The 23,665-nt window shown below is 44.7% G+C and overlaps 1 protein-coding gene across 15 annotated transcripts in view; it reads right to left on the reverse strand.

Annotated features, from left to right (window-relative positions):
* KALRN (kalirin RhoGEF kinase) overlaps window positions 1-23,665 on the reverse strand; it is a 524,667-nt gene that overhangs the window by 78,264 nt on the left and 422,738 nt on the right. For 14 of the 15 annotated variants that reach the window (XR_012633922.1, XM_074910291.1, XM_074910292.1 and 11 more), the window contains one exon: window positions 22,316-22,562. Coding sequence is in view for 14 of the 15 variants with exons in the window: in XM_074910291.1 (XP_074766392.1) it covers window positions 22,316-22,562 (247 nt within the window). In the remaining variant the exon portion in view is untranslated. Of the gene's footprint in view, window positions 1-2,394; window positions 2,653-22,315; window positions 22,563-23,665 lie in introns of those variants that run through there. The other variant, XM_074910300.1, reaches the window with a different exon arrangement.

Here is a 23,665-nt window from a genome sequence, read left to right on the forward strand (position 1 = left end):
CTCTCCATACTTCAGACAAGTAGTCCTTATTTAGTTCATGCAGGGGTCAGAGTAAAACTGCAAAGGGTACTAAGTGTCACTTGCTTTCTCTGGATGGATCCCAATTGCTTTGTATATGGGCACAGCTGACAACATCAGAAACTCACCAAGAGAAACAAGCAAAAAAGCAGTATCCAGGTCTCTGCTGCTGCAATAGACAGGATAAGATTGATACAAAGGAGTAGTTTGAGCTATCCATGAAAATCCTTCAGAGAAATGCCCAGTTACACAAAATTTATGTATTTCATGATACACCGGGGACGTAGGTTTGGGGTTTTTTAGCTCTGCATTATTGTCGCTATTTAGGAGATTAAGCAGATGCATCACTTCCAAGCTCCACGGCAAGAAAAGCACTGACAAAGCTTGTGCCGACACAACTGCTGTTTGAGCATACACTGCACACTCATCTTCTCAGTTTCTCTCACTGGACATTCTTATTGGCATGACAAAACCTACTCAGTTGTTGCTAAAGATCCAAGACTCATCAGGCGCCTGTCACCAGGAAAAAGCAGAACCACATTTCCAAAGGCAAAAGGAAGGTCATTTACGGGGCAGCAGTGAGAACAGCCCCAAGGTGCTTCACACCCATCTTAAAATACAAGCCATAGTCACTTATTTGTACTGCAAGTCTGAGACCAGTGAGAAGCCCTAGGACAGTGTTCCTTCCCCCCAGCAGCAGACGACCACTGACAACACAGAAGACATGAAGTCAGAGCTTCAGTGGTATGGCTGCCACATAAAAGCACCTCCAAGCTTAATGGCAGAAGCTGCCAACACCACCAGACTGATGTTATAGTCTGGGGCACCCAAATCCCTCATCAAATGTCAGGTTTGGTACCTGCTTATATTCAGGGAGTATTTCCACCATCTGCCTACATCTGGTTTTCTTTAATAAACACAATGTAACAGATAGCCTTTTATAACTTTTTGCCCAAAGTTTACTAGCAAGGACAAGATAGAAGTAAAGCTGTAGGTATCACAAAACACCTTTTATTACTAACCTAGTAAACTAGAACTGCAAACACAGTTAACATTTCAAAAGGAGAGAGAAGAGCCAGCTGTTTCCCTCTCCCCCTTCTAAAGACGTTTGCAGGCAGGATAGGCAGCAGGAAGATTTTTAATCTGTTAGAATCAACATAAAGACCAGACCCATGACAGAGAGCTTGAACACAGCTCTAACCTGATGCATGGGCCAACACATTAAAGCACAAACTGTCGGAGAGAGTTGGCTTTCACAGTAATTTAGTACCACAACCTTTCCGCTAGCAGCCCTATCCCTACAGCCAGGTTACGTGTCCCTTCCTAAAGGCTGCAGAACAGCAGGATTTTGTGCATTGAACTCAGGAGTCACTTCTCTGGCATGAAGTACTGAAACTCCATGTGGCAAACTCCATTACCAACTAGTTTGCTGCTGTCATCACAGAAGCGTGACTTTAGGTCAATAACCGGGGAAACAGGGCTCCTGCATTGCAAATGTGTGCCTCAAGAAATTAGTAAGCCCACCACCCAACCCCAGTGTCATCTTTATCTGAGGGTGTATGAATGGGTTCCAGTTTTTACTAAAAAACTGCATTTTAAAACTTTAGTTTTTAAAAAAAAGCATCCGAAACAAAAGAAAAGGCAAGTTGTGTCTGGGACATTTTTGCTTGGCCATTCAGAGAACAGGAAACGCTGAAACACCACACACACATCTTCAAAAAACATTATCCAGAACAAGTTCAAGAGCCGTATCACGGCATAAAGACTGCAGGCTGGGAGATCTTCAGGCAGTGCGTCTGAGCTGCACTGTTCCTTGTAAAAGCCATATTTTAATTTTATTTTTACAAGGCGCTCTAACTGCCGTGGCTTTCCCACATCTCTCCCAGCATTTCAGCTCAGCCAGCTTCCCCAGACCTTCCCACATCACCATTCCGAGATTTGTGAACTGCGAGAAACAGATGTTCTCAAAGCGTTTTGCTCCTATCCAAGCCCAAGAAAGACTAAAAAGAGTGGGGGGGGAAAAAAAAAGAAAACTCATTTAGCAAATATTTCTCTCCGCCCTATTGACCTTACAGTCCCAGGGTGTTTCCTACAAGCAGCGATAAAATGTATCCTGTCAACTTTAGCCCTCTCGCTCCCGATGCCCGTGGCCGGTTCCCCCGCCGCTCCCTGCCGAGGGGGCTCCGGGCGGCCCCGGCCGCGGCCGCGCTGCGGAGCGGGCTGCCGGGCGCCGAGCCCGGGCGCCGAGCCCGGCTGCCCCCCGCCTGCCCCTGCCCTCCGCTCTGCCCCGCCGAGGGCACCGCTGAGCTCCCGCCCCCCCGGGCGCCTGCCGCAGCCCCCCGGGGGGCCGCTGCCCGCCCCCCGGACCCCACCGACCTTTGCAGGAGGAGCAGCAGCAGCAGCACTTCGCCAAGAGCCATCCCAGACCGGAGCGGGCGGGATAGCCGCGCCTGCCCGCTTTCATGCTGCCGTCAGGCTGCTCATGGCAAGGAGCCACCGGCCCGCTTGGGAAACACAACAAATCACAATTTAAAAAAAAAAAAAAAAAAAATAAAAACTCTCGAAAAATATTTGTAAAGAGCCGTGACAAGCGGCCGAGCCGCCGCCGGCCGCGGCACCCGCCAGCCGTTGTCCCCGCCGGGCCCGGAGCGCACCTCCGGGGGCGGGGCCTGGAGGGGCGGGGCGGGGCCTGGAGGGGCGGGGCGGGGCGCAGCCCGCGGCCTCCGCGCCGCCTTCTGCAACGGGGCGGCGGCGGGCGGAGCGTCCTGCGCGGCCGCGCAGCTCCCGCACCCGCGGCCGGGGGGCTCCCGCCTCCGTCTGGATGGGAAACGAGTTTCGGGGTGAGAGGGAAATGCTGCGCTCCGGCGGGCGGCATCCGAAGTTGGTAGCGAGAAATAAAAACTGCCTGGGAGGAAGTTTGCTAGAGCTCTGATATGTTGGGGAGGGGGGATCTTCCAAAGTCTTTAAAAGGCAAAACTTGTATTGCGGTGTGGGGTTTTTTTTAAGTTCACCGCTTTTTTTTTTTTTTTTTCCCCTGCGCCATTCCTTCGCTTAAGCCTCTGACAGCAAAAACATTCTACAACTAGTTGAAAATACTAACCAGCGCTCCCAACTGCTCCCCCTGTTTTGTGCAGTAGCAGACCTGCCTGAAGCCTGGAGGGTAAATGCTCACCCTTCTGACACATGGACCAAACACCTGAGATCCAGAGGCACAGCTTGCTTTGGAAGGTGCCAACCTACTGTGTTATGATTTCCCACCAAAAACATGGAAAACTGAAGGTGCCAAAAACCTCCCGAACCTTTCTGGAGGCAGGTGGTAGGAGAGGTCGGGCTGGATTCCAGAGTGGCAGCATCATAGTTTTGCACTCTTGCACAAAAGCTGAACAAACCCAACAAGCTGCTTCTCCCAGGCATAAATACGTTTGGAGGGGGAGCTGCTGAGGGGAGACGGGCTGTGCCTGCTGCCCCACTCTGTGCCAGGACTTCAGCCCGAGCAGGCATGGCTCTATCGATACCACGGACTGGCGATCTGGCCTAAGGCTTCTGGTTTGTGGCATAGTGGCTCTGGAGTAAGTGACAAGGGCCAAGGACCGTTTCTGGCCAGGAGGTGAGGGCTGTACTTCGGCACAGTGTTCACAAACCCACCTTGGGTTGCACCTACGTAGCCGGTGCTGTTGCCCAGGGGGTGGCCTGTGCTGGATGATTTCATGTAGCTACCAGGAGGGACCCTGCTGGCCCCAGGGAGTGCCACAGACCCTCCCAGGGAGACTCCTTCCACTATGACAGCAAATATGAAACCTTCTGGCTTCACGTCTGGCTGCACTGTAGGAACTAGTCTTTGACTTCAGCCTCACTGGCAGGACTGGCAACCTCATAATGAGCCTGCAACATGCAAAATTTTCCTGACAATGCCCTTGAGCACCAAGGTGCTTTTCAGTACGTAAGAATGAAGGGAACCTTAACTCTGTTTCCACTTTGCTGTGTGTTGTGTCTTTCTTTGACTTGGGTCTTTGCCTGTTTGGGAGATGCAATGGAATGGGGGAACACTCAGGGCTTTATGCCTGTAGCAGGGAGATTAATTCACTGGAAGCAAAAACTGCAGCTGCAGACAGAGAAGGAAGAGCTGGACTGGGAACCAGCTAGAACACCCCCACCCTTCTTCAACTCCCCCTTTTCCTATGGACTCTTTGTCCCTGCCACAGGGCCCCAGGCAGCAGTGTCAGGAGGCTGTCGGCTACCTGAAGTGCCCGGCAGTAAGAAGGTCCCAGTTTAGGGCCTCTGAGGGATTCAGGGAACTTGTAGCAGGGCTGTTTTGAGAAGGCAGCTTTTCACTTTTCTGCTTTCTGCTTCATACCACACCTCTCTCTCTTCTAATCCACTCTCTCACACCATGCCCACCTTCTGCCCTATAGACTGCCTCCCACCTAAACTCATCCTGATTTATGCAAACAGATAGAAGGAGTAAGATGAACATGCCTGAGTGGGCAGCCTGTCATATGAGGAAGGGCTGAGAGCATTAGGTTTTTTCAGTCTTAAAAAGGCTTAGGGGAGACCTTGTCACCGTATTCCAGTATTTAAAGGGTGGCTACAAAGAAGATGGAGACTCCCTTTTTACAAGGAGTCACATGGAAAACAGAAGGGGTAATGGATGCAAGTTATTCTTGGGGAGATTCTGATTAGACCCAGTAGGGAAATTTTTCACAGAACAATCAGCCACTGGAATAATCTCCCCAGGGAAGTGCTGGATTCCCCAACACTGGACACTTTTAAGATTCAATTGCACAGGTGCTGGGCCACCTCGCCTAGACTGTGCTTTTGCCAGAAAGGTTGGACCAGATGATCCCTGAGGTCCATTCCAACCTGGTATTCTATGAATCTCTGACATCTTGCTGTTCACTGGCATCTGCCTGGATTGGCAATATGGGCTCTGAGGCAGGAGCAGTCCCTATGCAGCACCTAGTATGCTGGAGCCCTGAACTTGGTAGGTTTTACGAATCATCATAAGAAAATCTTTAAGACTCCTCATTTAAGAAACCAGGAAACATCGTGAAAGTAGCATTTCACCCCTACACTCCCATGACTCTTGAAAGAGCTGGCCACTACAAGGCCCTGTCTTGGCAGTGGCAGCGTGGGCTGCAGAGTGTGGGGACCACACTGGCCCTGGGAGCAGGGTGGTTGGCAGGGCTGGTGGTGGGGCTGGCACAGAAGTGGCTTGTCAGGGAGTGCCCGGCACCAGGCCAAGAAAGTCCCAGGAATGGGGTGCGGGTTATACAAAGGCGCAGCAATGGAACCACACTTGGGGGTGAAATTTTATTAAATCAGGGCTTAGGCAGTGAAGCCTCAGACTCTCAGGAGGGTTCTAGAGTGAATTTGTAGCTCTTGCAATTGCAGCCAAACTTTAAAACATAATTAAGGTGCAATCTCAGCTCTGAAAAACTGTTTGCTTAATTAAAACAGAATTGAAGTCATTATTCTGGGGGGCAGCAGGCTGTCTTCCCTCCCTCCCCCCTATCTACGGTTCTAGCAAAATTGTGAATGTTATCTCTAAAGATATAAAATTTTAAAATATGTATATCTATGTATATGCACTGATTAATTATACATGCAATAAATATTTTACAAAATAAGACTGAAAGAGAGAGCCTTAATAATCACATTATATCAAATAGCTCCTCTAAAGAGAGGAAGAGACATTCTGTGGGCACAGTCTAGCTCAGCTTCAGCCCTGGATGGGGAAGACTTCTGTCACCAGCATTGGTGGGAACTATGTGGCCAACTGCCTTGAGCCTTTAGCTTCAAGTGGGGAGTTTGGCCTTTGGTAAGTAGAAGTGTTGCAGACATCACACAGAGGAAAAAAAGTCTGCACAGTCCACTTGCCCTAGATGAGGGATGAGGAGGCACTTGCCTGGGGCTGGGAAGGATCCTTAACCTCACTTCCTATGTTCATATTATATTTTTCGTGTTGTTATTGGACAAAGTGCATTAATGTGTGACTCTGTGGTCCCTGAATAACCAGTATGTCCCCTGGCAAAGAAACACTCCAGCCCTTGCTCTACCCTATGCCTGAGTTGCAGGAATTCTTTGAGAAAACATCTCCTGACACCATGCTCCAAACACAATTGCTGTTCTCTGCAGCAGAGTGGCTGAGAAAATTTTAGGGTCCTGATTTACTGCATCTGAAGCTAAGGCTATTAGGCTGCACCACGGGCTGAGTGTGCTGCCTAGTGCAACGCAGACAACGGAAGGGAGGTAATCTCAGTCTAATGTCAGGATGATGTGGAAATTAGTTCTGTCTGTTCTTAAGTACACCTTTAGAAAGTCCCCAGACATATGAGTTCCTTTCATATGAAATCTGAGAGAGTTTGTGGAAATTGCTTTTGCTGTAGAGGGAAATAAGTTCTAATACTTCTACCCAGTCTTCTTGTGCAAATTTTCAGGTGAAAGATGGAACATACACATTTTTACACTGTCTCCAGTTCTCCCTCATACCTGCAGCAGCTATTTCATTTTCTTGGGCTATAGACCAAGGGACCTATCTGAGCGAAACGCAGGACAAAATAACTAGTGGATGTATACTGGTATGGCTTCATTGGGGTCAACAGGAACACAGGGAAATACGACTGGTCTGGATTGCCCTGGAGGTCTGTAATGCAGAATAGCAGCAACAACACTTCTCCCACAGTTACAGGTGCTGTTTCCCTCCCCATCACATATAGGAAGAGATGAATAATGTAATAGCCACCAGGAGCATCTGTTCATTACTTATGCAAGTCAATCCTACATTGTGCTTTAGGGTGTAAAGTGATCTCTGCAGAAAATCCATCCCTACGGGCACCACCATCACGGAGTAAGATGTATTATGGCTGATTTATTTTTTTAATCCAATGAAGCTGAAGTATTAAGCTCTTATGAAGGAGTAGGGAAACAGCTATCTAACAGAAATAACTCACAGATAGCGAAAGGAAGATGGATTCATACAGTTTTAAATACATCATTTAAATAGGTGATATGGCTTGCAGAGACGTACTCAGATAGTGCAAGGACATGCATGAAATTTAAGCTTTGTTAATAGGGAGAGTCAAGTGGCTCTGCAGAGCAATTCAGATGGTGCAGGCAGGACAGTAAATATGGACGTGCCAAGAACCAGTAAGTGAGAAACACCAGGAGCAAGAACTTAGCAAAATTTGTTTTCTGATTACAATCTAGTTTTAGTTCATGGAGAAATCAAGAGTTACACAGCAGCTTAAGGAGTCCAGTAGATGCTAGCTGACTAGTTTCATTACTGATTCTTCCACTTGTTTTCTGGGTGACTTTAGGGGGGAAAAAAATGCCATTTCATGCCTCAATTTTCCTGTGTGCAATAAAGGGATATTAGCATTTCACATTTTCTTTCAAGTGGTCTGAAACAGAGATTAGACCTCCTACAATGAACAACAAGAAGACCTGTTATTGTTTGATTTGTTTTGAAATGAGCGTGGCAAAATACAGCTCTGACATTATCGGCCTTTAGATTTGGTATTAAAAAGCACCCGATCAATATGTCTTGCCTGCAAATGCTACTCGCAAAACCAGGTGAATCTGAACAATTTGAGGGAAAGCAGATTGGCAGAGTGAAACAGTCCTTGCTCAACCAGCACATTTCAGTACATTATTCTTGGCTCTGGCTCCAGCTATTTTCAACAGCACTAAACATTCATTACATTAAATCAAATTAACCACATTCTTTAAAAATAGCCAGAGCCTTGTCGTGCCAGTTGGAAAAAACAACAACTTTATTGGGTACTAAAACAGATCAAATAAATTAAAAATAAATAAATAAATAGAGTCATATTTCCTCCTGGCGCAAGGGAGCACTACTCCAAGGAGAGGTTTTTGGCTCCTCAGTTCAGCACAGTGGTAGGTAAAAAAGAACATTCTCAACTAGCTAAAACAAACAAATTAAGAAGAAATACAGACAGTCCAACACAAACTCCACACTGAACTGCAACGTAGGCATATGTTCAGCAAATGTTAGAATATATCATTCCTGATCCCTCTGCTGTAGACATCAGCACGGGATGGGTTTATGGCAACTTAGAAGAGCTGCCATGACAAAACAGCATCCTGGCCTACCAACTCTACTGTAAAGCCTTAAAGGCCACAGCCAGCCCTGCCTGCTCTGCTGAGATGGACCTCACCTTTAGGTACTGTACAACCCACCTCTCCCAAACATCAGAAGTCCCCTACTGACACTAACCTAACTATTTCCTAAATTACAACCCATCTTTTTTCTTTCTCTGCATCCTACAAACAAGGAAGAGCCTACCAAAAAAAAAAAAAAAAGAGAGAAAAAAAAAGAGAGAAGTTGTTTGGAGACTTATTCACAATAGTATTTCAAAAAGATCATCAAATAAAGAGCACGAGGTGAATGGCTGTAGAGCAGACTGCATACACTTGCTTTCATGTGGTTCAGTCTGTTTCAAGGGAGCTTAAAGTTGCCCCCAAAATATTCACGTAAGTATAATCTGGAAGAGTTTCATCCACTCTTGGGAGCAGAACAGACCTGCAGAACATGTGCACCTTCAAGCCTAACTTTGCCTCTCAAGATATATCAGAACAGATTCCTACATTGACCAGTTCCTCTGTTTTCCTGGGCACAGGACCAATTCCACTATATATACAGCTTCTTCCTAAGCCGTAACCATTTGCTGACAGCGAGTTGCTTAAGAAAACAGTTAGAAGCTGGCGTAACTCGACTGCCTTCCTCCAAGACCTCAGCACAGGTTCACCTGCCCCTGGACTGGCTCTACTGCTTCAGTGAGGTCTTGTGTGAGCAGAGGGGACTTGTCTGACCCGCCAGCAGTACCACCATATGGGATACCCTCAGATGAGGCTCCAGCAAAGAGCCTCACCTCACAAACCAGTTTAATGTAAGAGGTCCAGTAAGCGGAGCCATGTGCCACATTATGTTTAGTATGGTATTGATTGGTTGCTGGAGAGCTACGCTGGATGGTAGACACATCCTGAACAAGCTACTGGTCAGAATAAAAAACCCAACCCTTCAACAGAAAAGAGTGAAATAAAAATTTAAAGCAGGTTTTGTGTTAATTTCCTGAAGCACTTACCTCCATTAGAGACCTATCTTTGGGAGTTACTGCAATATCCAATGATGGAAGACACGAAGCATTAAAGTGCTGCCTTTTGGACATGCTTTGGCTCCTGTCTTACTGTGCTGGGCCTCAGTGGGGAAATCATGAACCTATCTCAGCCCATCCTGGTCTGCTTTCCAAGACAAACAGGAGCCTCACCCACTTGTGCATGACAAAGGTGAGTTGTTGTTTTAGCAACTACAGACTAACAGTGCAGCAAAAGTATTCCTGACCTGCCTGTCTCAACTTGCCTGAGGTTGTTTTATTTGGATGGTAGAAACCACAGCTAATTTTCTCTTTAAATGGCATTTCTCCTTCTTTAGAGTAAGTTGTTACCTGTTTTGGCCTTTTTTGTTTTGTTTGTTTGTCTGTTTATGGAAGACTAGATTATCTTCCTGACACGTGTTGCAGAAAATTGCAAGTTCTGTTCATCATCTATCCCCCACCCAGTATCCAGCACAATTATGGTTCAAGGCAATCTAAAGAAAAATTTAAAAACTGTCACACACCATTTATTAGTTAGAAATTTTTCTTTGTTTGGCCAGTCTGGAGGAATCGGACTGGAATTAAAATAAAATTCAATGTCAATATTGTAAAAGCTTTTGTTTATTTGGGCCAAATTATTGCATTAACTGTATTTTCCACTTCCCTTTTTTTCTAGGGTAAAAAGAAAGCAGAGGACTTCTTACCAGTCAATGTTTGGGATGGCAAAGCTTTCTGATTTACAATACCAGATCTAAGACAAGCATAAAATAATCGGTAAAGCTGATGTTGAAACTTACGTCAGGTATAAATAACAAGAGCACGCATAACAGGCAGCCTGCTGTGTGGAGAATTAACAACGACAAAAAAGTTTTTAACTATTTTTATCAGCTGGTGGAATGACTGTCTAGAAAACAACCCCTCTGCTTTTATCAGTGTGGAGCACCTCTGCCCACTTTCATTCTTTAGTGCCCAGAAATGGCATTTTTAGGATGCTTAGCTCTCCGGCAGGTAAGATTTCTGCTGATATCCTGTACAGAAACACAGCTCCTGGGAATGTCAGTGAGCGATTGCTAGTCTAGCACCAAATACTCTAGAAATCCACCTTCTGCTTGGTACCATCACACAATGCCAAAAGCTGGACTTCTACACGCTGGCATTTCTAGTCACTGCAAAACAGAAAAAGCAGTTGTCTGTTTGTGAGAGGGCAAGTACATGATGTCATGGAGTATTTTTTAATTCCTATGTTCAGCCAATCTCTTGGTATGTAACAGTTCCACATTACATGATAGTTCCATGAGCACTTTGAGTTGTCAAGAGCCAACAGCCCTGCCAAAACCCTTTGTTGCCTTTTCTGTCTCTCCCAGGTGCCTGCTCCTTCCTGCCACGTTCCCTGCGCCAACAGAAATGTTTGTGCAGACTCACAGTGAATCTGACCTGCAAACAGATCTAGGTTAAAATTAACCTAGGATGGAAAAAAAAGTTCATTTTAGCCCAGATCGGTTCCTTGATGTGCCTTGGTTCTTCTGCCATTGTTTTCAGATTTTACTGAAAAAGCCTCAAGGTATATGACTGTTGCATCACCTGTACTGTTGTACAGGTATTAATGATCCCACTCAATATGGTAGATCGTGGCTGCCCAGGTAGGCACAGGACACATACCTGATGCTCAGAGAGGTTCAGCCTCCCCATGTAAGACAAAATCTTCCACCTGGCCAACTATCTTTTGCTCAGCAGAAAGAAGTACCAGTTCACAGTGCTGCTGAGATCAGGCCTGTCTCTGTTGTGCTTGCGCGCCCTGTAGCATCTTTTATAATGGCAATCAGCAAGCTGATGGAGAGTGGAATCTGCATTTTTGATCTCTATGTGCAGAAAGACGCATCTTCAAAATAAGTAAAGGTTGTAGCAGATTGAACATTCCAGAACGTGTATACTCCTAGGTGAAGGCTATGCACAAAGCAGTTGTCCTGTGGAGCAGCACTATGTATGCACAGCACAACTACAGCAGATTTGTCTGAACAGATGTGGAATGGCCATGAAGACTACTGGGGTGTAAAGCCTGAACCACCTTCCCCTGTCATCCACACACAAAACTTTTTTACTAAGCTTTTTCACAGGGTAGAATGGCCTTCCTTTGCAGCAAGAGTACCCTGATTCCTTCACACTGCATGAAACTCCATTTGACTTGCAGTCAGTGAAAGGAAAAATATTCTTATTTCACTGAGTAAGAGTCCTGCAGAGTTAATAAATTCTTCAGTGCTTTTCGGAAGAATCCATTTGGCACTTAAGGCCAGAATCTGTTCTCTGATACCTAAATGCAATTCTCATAGATTTCCAAGAAAACCAGGTATATATTCCTTGGCAAAATACAGCTATTAACTTAAAATTCTGAATATACATGAAATCTGCAGAGAAAATAAAGAGCTGGGTACAGTCTGGAAGGAGTAAAACTGAAATGTATGAAGACCTAAGAATACATTTTTAAAGCATATCCTGAGTTGAAAGATTTTAGGGTTCCTCCCTAGTCTAGAAAACAGAAAAAGATGAACACTGGGTACTACTATTTAACTTTTAATCTCTTTGAGTTTGGCATCAGGCAGTTTAAAGTTATTGGTGAGCGACATGGAGCCTTAAATTCACTTCATAAAAACAGGAGTTACCAACACATATAATCTGCAAATTGTCTTGCTTAAGAGAAGTCAGGGCTGCTTTATTATGTGAGTTGTTGGATAGTGTATTACTATTGTTTCTGTTGGAAGGCACACCTTTACAGAGACTGGAGGCCATCCCAACCTTTACTGCAATATGCAAGCAATTAACTCTATTTTTACACTATGTAAAATTGAATTTGTATTTTGCAAGTTCTAGAAAGAAAAAAAATTACCTATTTCACTACATTACAATCCTGCAGAATTGATAATTATTCAGTGCATTTATGAAGAATACATGATACATACATAAAATAGCACCTTTTAATGAATGCTCAGGACAGCCAAAGACACGAATGGCTTAACCTCTTATAATAAAAAAGTTCTTTAGCTATTCTGAACTGTGAGAAACTTGTTTAAACAGATTTAAGGAAAATGTAATCAAATACAGACTCTGCCTTAAAGAAAAGAAAAATACAATTCTAGAGTTAAAGGCAACATATGTAAGAGGAGACAGTATCTTTTGTGAGACCCGTTAATATGAACAGGAAAAAAAAATTCATTTATGTATTTATGTAAATAACCTCCTGCCATAGACTTTTAGACCATCATAGTGATAATAACATTAACTCTACTTTATAGAATTTGGGATTAATCTGAACTAAATGAAGCTGACATTGGTTCAGGCTCTTTTGCAAAACGCGTAACCTGGGAATAACTGCTCTCACAAAATGCTTGCGTAAATGATAGGAAAATCAGGCTTCTTATGTCAGGGTCAATATATCAAATCTGTGCAGTGTGCTCAAGCAGATATACAGAAACGTAATTTCAATTACTTGAAATACATTATTTAATATACATGTGCTTTGCATTGCAGTTTGTCTATCTGTGGTTCAGACTGGTCAGGGAAATGGGATTTTTAGCAGAGCTGGTTCACTTCAAAACATACTCATAAAATATTTGTTTAAGATTAGCAACGGAAGGACCAGCCCAGCACTTTACAGGCCTTGCAGGGTACAAATACTGTGTTTAGGATTAGTCCCTTCAACTGTCTGAAAGCTGAAAGAGTGAGGAGGCAACATTTTGGGGAAACCAAAATCATCAATAATTAGTATTTGTGTTACTGCAGTTCTTGCAAGTATCAGTTTTAGGTTCAACCTTTGTGATGATACTATTAAAAGGTACATCCACAGTTTCACATTAAGTTAGTAGGGATGTCAGCCATGAACCCAGAACCAACAGTTTATTTTTCCTTCATTCGTAAACTTTAAACATTTCAGGGAAAAGGATCAGGCAGTAAATTACAGCATACTGAGCAAGGCAGAACCTCCTCAAAGAGGAACATAATAGTGAATGGTGGCTCACTGATGCTGGTTATGCAGCAAAAAGCCTAGGCAAACAACCCAGATCCCACTCTTCCCCCCACAGTCCCAGATGGATTATGGTCCGATGTCCATCTGTGAATCTGCTAAATTTAGTCTGGCCTCAGAGGAAACGCAAGACGCAAGCCATCCACATGCTCCCGCTGCTCTTTCAGGATGACCTTCCTGTTAGCTCAATGGGCCAAGCGCTACAGAACAACTCCCCCCTTCCCACCACGCTACATGTATTTCAAGGCACACAACTTAATACAGAGGAAATAGATTTTCCTCAAGGAGCTATTTTTATACCCTTCCTCCAGGCTGCTTGATTTTCACTAGTGGAGCAGAGGCATGGAGATGTTATGGCTGCTGACCTCAGGTCAGAGCTAGTATAAAACCTCATGCTACAGACTGAACTCTCTACTCCACCTCCTGGTGTCTGCAGCTGAGGTACCACAGCTCCAGGAGAAGAAACAGAAGGCATCTATAAAGTTCCTATGCTGTTAATAAAAACAAACAGGCATCATATTCAGACCATTTTCAGGAGGTGTCCTCCCTGGATAACTGTGATAATAACTGACCTGACCTGAACCCTTGAACCTCAGTACCAGAGCAGAAGCCCAAGTCTTTTCTCAGTACAATAACTATTGCTCAGATTCAATCAGTACTTTTTGTGGAGTCCCTTCAAAAGCCCCACCCTCTGCTCTGACCATGCTAACACAAGGGAAGGCTGAGCTCAGCCATTTTGTGAAAGGACATGTGCTGGGATCACTGGGACAGCTGAGGAGTGGGCAGATCAGACTTTCCCTGGCTTAGGGTTCTTTGTATGCAAGATGCCTCTGGTCTTCCCCAGGCCATACGGGATGTGCACAGTCCACATTACTCCATTAAACTATCTCACTTAATGAAATGAAAGTATAGTATTTACTCAGCAGAACCATCTTTGGCCTTTGCGATGTCCCCACTGTTGGGACATCAGTATGTGAGCAATAAAAATTAAAGACTCCTTTTCCATCATGTCTTTAAAGTTGGGAAAACAGGACAAGTGCAGTCTTGTTTGTCCAGGTATGCACAGCTGAAGTCCTCTCAGACGGCTTATGGCCCAGGAGAGGGCATATCCCTGCTGCCAGGATGTAGCTGCTTAGGTGATGGATGGGTGGGTGGCCACAGCCACCAGCTAGGACCTCCCCTTTGTCTGTGAACAAGCTGCAGCAGAGGAGGGAGGTTCTTTCTCTGCAGGATAGGGAATGGGGTGCTCTGGGGCTTCTCAACATCTGTGCTGAGGAGTAAAACCCCGTCCCATTGCACAGATCCCTGAATATCTGGGTTAGCTTAACCTGGCCCCAGAAAGCATGGGATGGCCCTAGGAGAGAAGGCTGGGAAGGTAGACAGGAGAGCCATGAGAGCATGGAGAATTTATGACCCTGGTTTTCCACAGAAGTTGTGGGAGGAAATGCGGTCCTGAACTTAACACAGAGAGGCATGCTGTGTTACATTTTTTTTCCTGTGGGGAAGCATGAAAATGCCTTCTAATAATGACCTTACAAGCAAACTTCATGAGGACATGAGAGCCTTAGAGAAACATCAAATTGTTGGGAGAATGCATGGATGTGTGGTGGCAACTCAATTCTCCTTTTCTGCCTCACCTTAAAATGCTTAGCCACGTCTGCCTGAGTGTGGCTCTCAACACCTCAGACAGACAGAAATAAGGCAAGTGAAAAGAGGAAAAGGGTCCAGAGAGGCCATAAGAGAAGGCTTCTTTAGAGCTGCAACCCTCTCTGCCTTCTCAAGCCCTACAGCTCCAGTCCTCGACAGGGAGGCTCAGTCTGTATGCTGGGCTCAGCACCCAACCCTGGACCTGCCAAACCACCATGTCTCTACAAAACAGAAGTACTGCAATAAGCAACTGTACCCTCTACAAAAGCTCCTCTCCAACAAACCCACAAGCGTATCTAAAGGAAACAAATGACCCTTTATCTTGAGAGAGAAGATTTTTCATTTTGGAAATATACATCTCATGAGCACCACACTGCTCGGTGTTGACAGAGCCTGTGTAGCAGCGATACGCCATGGTCATCGCTTCCTTCCGCAGAGATTAGCATTTAACCCTTCTGAAATGTGAATGTTTCTGTCTTCTCACAGATCCACACAGAGTTTGGAAACATCCTGCCCTACATTTTCGCTGATGCTTTTCCATGTGACAATTACTAGGGTTTCTCTGCCAGTTTTCCTTTTCTTTTCAGCTGGCCTTGACTAATGTGATGCTAAAATCAGAATGATTTATTATCTCAATAGGCAGCAATCGTATCCCATACTCAGTCACAGCCTGGGATGATGGTGCCAGTATGTTAATGATGAGATACAGATGATCAATATAATATCTGCTACCAGGAAACCCTATTCTCTGAAAGCCTTCCAGGCAAATTAAGGAAAGGTCCCAAAGGTGCTGTAAGCTACGCATTAGAGTTGCACAATCATAAAGCTGCCAGAGACCGTAATGCCAGAAGGGACCTTTATCTCAGGTCCCATGACCTTTATGCAATATCAGCTACTAAATTCTGCCCAGCTTTATCCTGTGCTCTCCCTGTTTGCTGTTCTCCCCAAGCTGCTCCTGATACACACGCAGTGAGGGTGACCTATGACAAGGATGGAAAAAGCAGTAGGAAAAGCGGTAGATGGGTCCCACATTGGGGAATCAGGCCCAACAAATGGTGACATGTCCAAAGATAACAGCATCAACAGTCTAATCCTGACTGAACTGTTCGTGATCACAGCACTATGTGTACCACTGCTGAGTTTCCCCCCAGTTTCCCTGCCATACCAGGTGCTGAATCTTTTGGCATTCTTGATGAACTCAGCTGGCCACAGCATTTTAAATTCTCTCTCTTTTTTCTAGGGACACCATACAGTGAAATTTGGGGTTAAGCTGACAGGGGAATAGGTGGATTAAGTTTTACCCCCTGTCAGAAGGGGAAGCAAAGGCAAAGTAAACAAGAAAATTTGCAGGCCTTCTCTCTTTTAAACAAAGACTCCTGTGTTTAAAATAATAAAAATCCACTGTACAAAAGCAAAGCAACTTCCCCAAAATAGCCTTTCCTGTTTTATCAAAGCATTCATCAAAATTGTACTTCTTCACAAAAATAAAGTTCCAGGTAGAACACTGGAGGCCTTTTGCTTTGATGAGATAACAAAACAACTGAAGGAATAAATATAACTGACTTTACTGGTACCTGATATGTCCTAAACAAGTCCACGTGGCTGCATCTAGCATTAAATATCTAGCGATGTCATACTGAAAATAAGAAAAAATAATGAAATAGAAATATCATGTTAGAGAAAAATGGGTAGTCACAAACCATCAGAACATGGCTCCAACAGCTTGCATACAGCCTGTGTCCGTGACTTGTAGCTGCTGAGATTTACCATGGAGGACAAATATTTGCCATGCTTTGTGAGGCTGTGCCCAGCTTATCTAGTTACCCAGGTGGTACTTGGACTGACACTGCCTCTAGGGTTTGACTATGCAAGGATTTGTCAGCGTAGTTTTGTCTTCTTGATGTACTGATCCAAAGGTAATGTACCCAAAAGGTAAAATCCCTGGTAGAGCTACAGTTGTAGTGATATGAATACCCCTACACAGGTACAGCTCATCCTCTCGGGCTTGACTTGGCCTACCCCTTAGAAACAATGAAAATTAGATTCCATCACACATATTGCCAACTGTTGCTAAATATTTGTTCATTTTTTATTATTTTGGAGATAATGGAGTCCAGGAGAAGGTGTAAGCATGGACAACACCAAGGACAGACACTTTATGGATATCTGAGTTCTTCCACATCTGACTATGAAGTAGGAGAAAGCACAGAGGTCTGGAATCAAAAGATACTAGTAGGCTGAGGAGTGAGGCATCACCAGCTCTTAGCAGTGGGGCAGACATGGACCACTGAGGTAGAAAGGAGTGATATAGTGGGGAGAAGCTGTGAAGAGCCATGAAAGTGAAGACAAACAGCCACTGTTTGATGAGAGAGATGAGGGAGACACAGTGGAGAAAAAACAAGGGTAAGGATGACTTGACTGAAATAGCAAAGTGGTTTTGAGTTATTTCATCTTTCTATTCCCATTCCTTTCACGACTCCCTGGAGCCACACTTGTATACTGAGGTAGAGCAGTAGTCTGGAGCTGGACCCCAGCAGCCCTTGGTGCCAGCCCCCAGAGAGCTGCCGTGTTACACTATGCTGGTTAGCAGACTTGTTTCCAGCTGTTCTATCATAATTGAAAAGGAGTGAAACTGCAGCAAAAACTGTTTTTTCTATGTAAGTCATGTCTTGAACTTGTAACAAGGAGGTATCAAGGATGCCATGACACATTAAATGCCAGCAGGAGGTCCATGTGACCTTTCTTGAAAGACAGTCTATACTGTGAAATTTTGACTCTGAACACCCTTGTTGGAACAGTATTAGGAACAGAGGTGTTTGGGTTTTTTTATTTAAATACTGCATATTTATATTGACAATGGGTGCCTGAACATTGTTTACTTAATAGAAACTCCAAGACCTGTTTATGTACCAGTTAAATCAACTGTGTTACCTAATAAAATGTTTCCTTTAGTTCAGAGCCTTACAAACATTTTAATCATTTTAATCGACTGCTCTTAATTAAGATTTTCAAAAACAAAAGCAGTTCCTTAGTCTCTACAAGGACAACGGAAGGTTTAATGCAGTGCACTAAAACTTCTAAATTGTCCAGACACAGCTCCCCCGGGACATCAGGAATCATTACCATCAAATATGTTTTGCAACAGAGATTGTTTAAAACACAACAGAGAAAGTGTATGAGCCAATGCAGATTGCAATTTAATACTCAACAGGAACAGGGACACAATAAAAGCAGCCTAAACTCCTTTTCCCTACTAAAATCCAAGATGTTCTTAAAAACGCAGACGTGAGAAGAAACAATTATGCTTTTCCCTACACAGATCACTCTTTTGAGATCAGGAACTGGATGAAAGAGACTTCCAACCCCAACAAGAACCAGACTAGCCTCACCAGCTTACCACACTAATCCATTAAATGATCTGCTCTTTCCCACAAGGAGGGGTCACAAAACACGGGTCTCAGCATGACCTCTTTTTCATTGATAGCACTCTTCTCACCAGCCTCATCAAATCCTTATTCTGCTTTCTTCTTTCACCACCAGCCTGCAACTCTCTCTGGCTGTAGGATCAGGTAGGTGATCCCCTAAATGGATAAGCTGTCACCTGAGCAGCACCAAAACTTCTGTTCCTCCTGCCCAAATTCTGGTGCTCTCCCAGCTGATACACCAGGGCCAATGTGATTCGTCTAGGAACTGCAGGCGAGATGCTCACCCTGCTAATATACACCTTGCAAGACACATGTTCCCTCTTCAGATGGAAGAGACACAACTATTTCTCAGTTTGCTCTGTTACAAGGATCCACCACTGCCACCAAAGTCCTGCTGTTAAGTGGCCATCTGCCTGCACAGCAAGATGTTTGCATAGCATCTTAAAAAAAATATATTCCTCATCTCCTCCAGAGATATGTACCAGACACAAGTATCCTGCAGGCAAAATCTGGTTTGGGGCCCTGAACGGGATCCCTTTGCATATAATTAGTCCAAAACAAGTGCCATACCCTCCCCCCCTTTTTTTTTTTTTTAAACGCTTTATTTTTCTGTTGGTGATGGAGATTGCTTAAAATTACTGCAAGAACTAGCCTTTATTACTCTTTGATTTACACTGTGACTGATGTTACAAGAAAAATTCTGGGTGAGGGGTCATAAAATCAAGATTTCATCTAAATGTTTCATGGGCCAAATTCAAATTTGAACTCACTCCATCAAAGCTAACAGGCTGACACCAGGAATATGCTTGTCACAGTGTGTTTAATGAATATTGGCTAGGTCATTAACTTGCTTTCTATCCATGTGGATTTTTCTCTTAATCTGAAATTTATAGCTTAATACCTCAGAGTTCAATTATAGGGTAAAAGAGACAGAAATAAAAGTCACAGCTTTCCTGCAATTAGCCATGAGGGACAGTTCAAACAGAGCTTCATTCCTAGTTTCACAGGTCTTTCTTTTTCCTTGCTAGGAATGCTGGTCAGAAAAAAACACATCCCACAAATTCTCAAGTACGGTAACAGAGACTACAGACAAGGTCCTTTTTACTCAATCATTTGTAAATCAGTTGAATCCCAAAAATCTGTCTGCCTTTTTACAGAGGGTGATTGCAAACACTGCTAGATTATCAGAAAGGAGGGACAGGCAGGACTATACTTGGGCTCTGAGCTGTAGTCAAATCATGAAACAATCAAATGTGTATCCTCTAAAGGAACACAGCCATCAGTCAGTCAGAAGGCTGGGAGACCAGTCCTTAAAGTCTCTATACTTTTACTGATCAACAAGAGAAACCTGTAAAGATATTTATTACAATAGGTAGGAAGTGTTCTCTTTCACGTTTCTCTCATATTCACACCACGTTTTTCCTTTTAACCTGCTCTTCTGCAACTGTTGACATACTTGAAACAGACAGGGAACACCATTTGATGTTGATATAAACTGTGCCAGCTTTTGTTCTGGGTTGCAGAGAAAGGCCAGAAATTTTGGAAGCCTTGACCAAGGGCTTCCAAGTCCAACTCATGCCTAAAGCTACTGGAAGTAGAGAAGTACACGAATCTGAATAGTCAGAAGCCATTTATCACGCTAATCCTTCCGGGATCTCATGACATCAGCAGGCCATTCCAGTGACTACTGCATTTTCCCCTTTAAACTTCAGACTTACCCCTTTTTTTTTATTCCCAGCATCTGTTCATTCAGTTTAAACAATTTCCTGTTTTCCTAATAGAGGGAGAACTGATTAGACACAGAACCAATTTCTGTACTCTGGCCAAAATTGTGGATTGAGTGGTTATTTTTATTATTTCTAGCAGCACTTCTGGATATCCCATTAATACTGAGGCTCCCTGATACAGATTTGGTATGTGCAGGAAGAAAACTGAAGCTGAGGGGGAAAGAGAGATAAGTAAATAAAGGCCATGAATATATGGCTGGAGCCAGACAGACCCAGCATCACTCTGCACCTGTTCAGAGATGACAGGACAAGAGCCTGCTCCAACCTGGAAGCAGTCGCAGCATGTTCTGTGAGATAACCTGCCCCACAGGCAGGCAAAGCATGCTAGCGCAGGCTCGGTGCTGTGCTGACACAGCCTGGTGGCTTCCAGGCACCAGTCGGCTCCGGTCCAGCAGTCGAAGCCTGGCATTGCGCCTGTGGCACTATATCTGCAATGCACTTGTGCCCTGAAGCTCACACGGTCATGCTGGAAGCAGAGTCCCCATGTCCCCTGCCAGCCCTCAGCCCCTGCACTGCCTTGTCTCCATCCTCCTCGGGATTTCCTGCCTCCCTTTCCACAGCCTACTCCTGCAATTTTTAGTTTTCACAGAATCATCTAGGTTAGAAAAGACCTTGAAGATTATCCAGTCCAACCATTAACCTAACATTGACAGTTCCCAACTACACCAGATCCCTAAGTGCTATGTTGACCCTATGTTTTGTTGCATATGAGGAAAAGCTCTACAAACTAGCACAGGCAAATGAAGGTTGAGCGGTGTCTCACAGTGTCCTTCAGCAGAGGACCCAAGCCCAACTGCTGGACCACGCACCCAGCAGACACGTCTCTGGCTTCCTATGAGTCATGCCAGGCAGTGACTGGTCTTACACAGACCAGGCTGGTTTTCAGCTTTACTTTTCTATTTATTCACAGATTTTATTTGCATGTAAGCAACTGCAGTGCTTCTCAGAGGAGAGCTGAGGACCAGGGCAGGCTCCTGTGGCAGCAGAAGCAGGGCAGGGCTCCAGGCGTGCGGCAGAGAGGAAACATGGCAGTGGGTCTAAGAAGTGTGTGACGAGTTTGGAGGTTGCATCGCAGACAGATCTGACAGCCAGCACTAACTTCACCTTCTCCCTCTTGCAAAGCAGGGCAAAGGGAAGCACCTAACCAAATGAGACTGGCTGAGGGGATCAAATCTGAGAGGAAGAGCTGAGCTCTCCTCCCCCAGGTTTGGATGAGATGGCTTTTTAAGGGAAACTCTGATTGCAGACCCTGGTCCTACCACACTGATCTGTCCTGGGTGTGTGCCCCACTTCCAGCCTCCTCAGTGGGAGTACAGGCAGGGAGCAAGGACAGACTACAGCCTGGCTTCAGTGCTTTTTCTCAAAACAAACAAAACCACCAAGCTTAACTTGCTCAAACAGGAACGGATCAAATTCTGTTTCCCTTAATGAAGAGGGAGAAAAAAAAAAAAAAGAAGCCAGTTCAGGTTGTGGGCTTGAAGTTGGGAGTGGGACACAGGAGCCTTTTCTCCCTGGACCTTACTTCTGTTGTTCATGTCCAAAAGAAGGGGCACAGGCAAAAGGAGACCTGCTCTGGCCACACTGAACTGAACTGGTTCTGGTCTACCAGCCTGGAGTGTCTCCTATGCCTGGCTGCATGGATGCTGTATGCAGGACACACATTGCTCAGAACAGAACATCAAGTAAATAGGCCACAGACACCACAGAGACAAACAGTATTTCACCATTCATTGCGGATGAAGCCCAAGCTCTCAGGATAATACCAAGGATGTGTTGTTTTGCACACTAATAGTAAATGATTTTTTCCCCATTATGCTGTGCCATTACACACAATGTCTACAGTTCATGAGTCAATAGAGTGCACCAGTACTCACTGGTGGCTTGTTTGGAATAATAGACAGGCAGCAGGCATATACAAAAAAACATGCACTAGTGTGCACTGTGGCACTCATAAATAACATATCCACAGTTTGGGGTATTCTGGGTGTATATACAACATGACTTTCCTGCCCTCTAGGCTTTTAGGCACTAAACCCAGTCCCTTTGTTGTTTAAAGGCCTTATTTTTACCCAGAATCTCAAGATAATAATGATTGCCACACAGCCAGACACACATGTACAAACACTGATTCATGGAAATGGAGTTAGGCTAGTGCTGTGCTGATTCACAGAGATCTGGTAACAAAACTCACTAGTGACTGAACAGTCTTTTGCCCACGCCAACTGCAAGAGCAGCCCAAGCAACTTTGCACTTACATGATACAAAAGGGGAAATCCGAAACAGTCTTAAACCTGTTGGACTGTTGCCTACCTTTTCCTGAAGGGAAGAAGCAATCCATCTCCACACTGCTGCGGGAATGGGAAATGCAGAGAGCGCTGCTGGGGACCAGACCCTCCTGAGGTGGGCTCCGCTCCGTGGTCCGGACCAAGCACCAGCCTGGCCTTTCACTCGGCCGCTCCAGCAGCTCCACCGTCTGCCCCACCTGAATGCTCAGCTCACTGCTGTGGCCCGCTGTGAAGTCCTGGAGCACCACGGTTAGTTCACACCCTCCAGACAACTGCCCAGGTTCAACAGGAAAAAAAAAAAAAAACAGGAATAGAAGTCAGAGAGGGCAGGATGAAGGCAATCATCTTTGCATCATATTTACACTGGCAAAGACAGGATTTATATTCCTTAGAAGCCAAGTTAATAATTTCTTTTGTCAAAGTTCAATGTGTTGTGGCCCTGGTTTCCTTTACTTCTTATTGATTTTGCTGGGCTGAAGTGAGAAATCAAAGCTACCCACCCAGTAACCTTTTGAATGTTAGCTGTGGGTGAATTTTCTAGCTGTGGGTGAATTTTCTAGCTGTGGGTGTCCACCAGAAGCCTTGCTTTTTTATTTTCTTTAGTTTCTGGGGTGACTTTCTAGACGGACAATAGCCCAGGCTACCTCAGAGCTTGCCCTCATGGCAGGACAAATTCCAGCTCACCCCTCTACAGCATAAACTAGACACATTCCCACATGCCACCAGTGCAGTGAGGAAACAGCTACAATTTTTTTGTAAGACAAGAAACATGCCCTCATCTTCCCAAACTCTCCCTAGGGACCTCTTGGGAGACTAGGGAATCCTGACCAGGCAGATCAGAAAAGCTCCTCCCATGCTCTCTGATGGAAAACAGAGGTGTAAATATATAAACGTAGAGTGATTGATTATATGCTGACTTCCAGGATTTGTATCTAAGAATAAATGTATCATCTTACTTCCGTACTGAGCGCTGGCAACCTGCTGCTTTCCTTCAGCCTCTCACCCTGTGACTCTCGATGAACAATACTGGTCTCTGTTTAATCATAGTCTCTATATAACCAGGGACCGGATATATAAGTGCTTGTGTATACAGCAGAACAAAACAGAAAAAGTGATTGCACAAGCAGCAGAGCTAATTAAGCTTGTTTTCTCACAGATTTGGATCTCGGAGGTTGATTCTTGATTTCTAAAAAGGTGTGAGCACAAAATCTAAGTTTTTCTGATGTGAGGAATCTTTCTTAATGCTCCTCTGCAGTGTGGATTTCTTGCTGTCTGCCTGTATTAGGGGCCCTCTTTTGGGTCCTTCTCCTCTGCATGCTGCCTGCTTCCCTGAAGCATGCAGGAATCTGAGGTCCTTATTCCAGTGTCATATGTG

This window comes from Athene noctua, chromosome 7, assembly GCF_965140245.1.
Source record: "Athene noctua chromosome 7, bAthNoc1.hap1.1, whole genome shotgun sequence".
Lineage (NCBI taxonomy): Eukaryota > Metazoa > Chordata > Aves > Strigiformes > Strigidae > Athene > Athene noctua.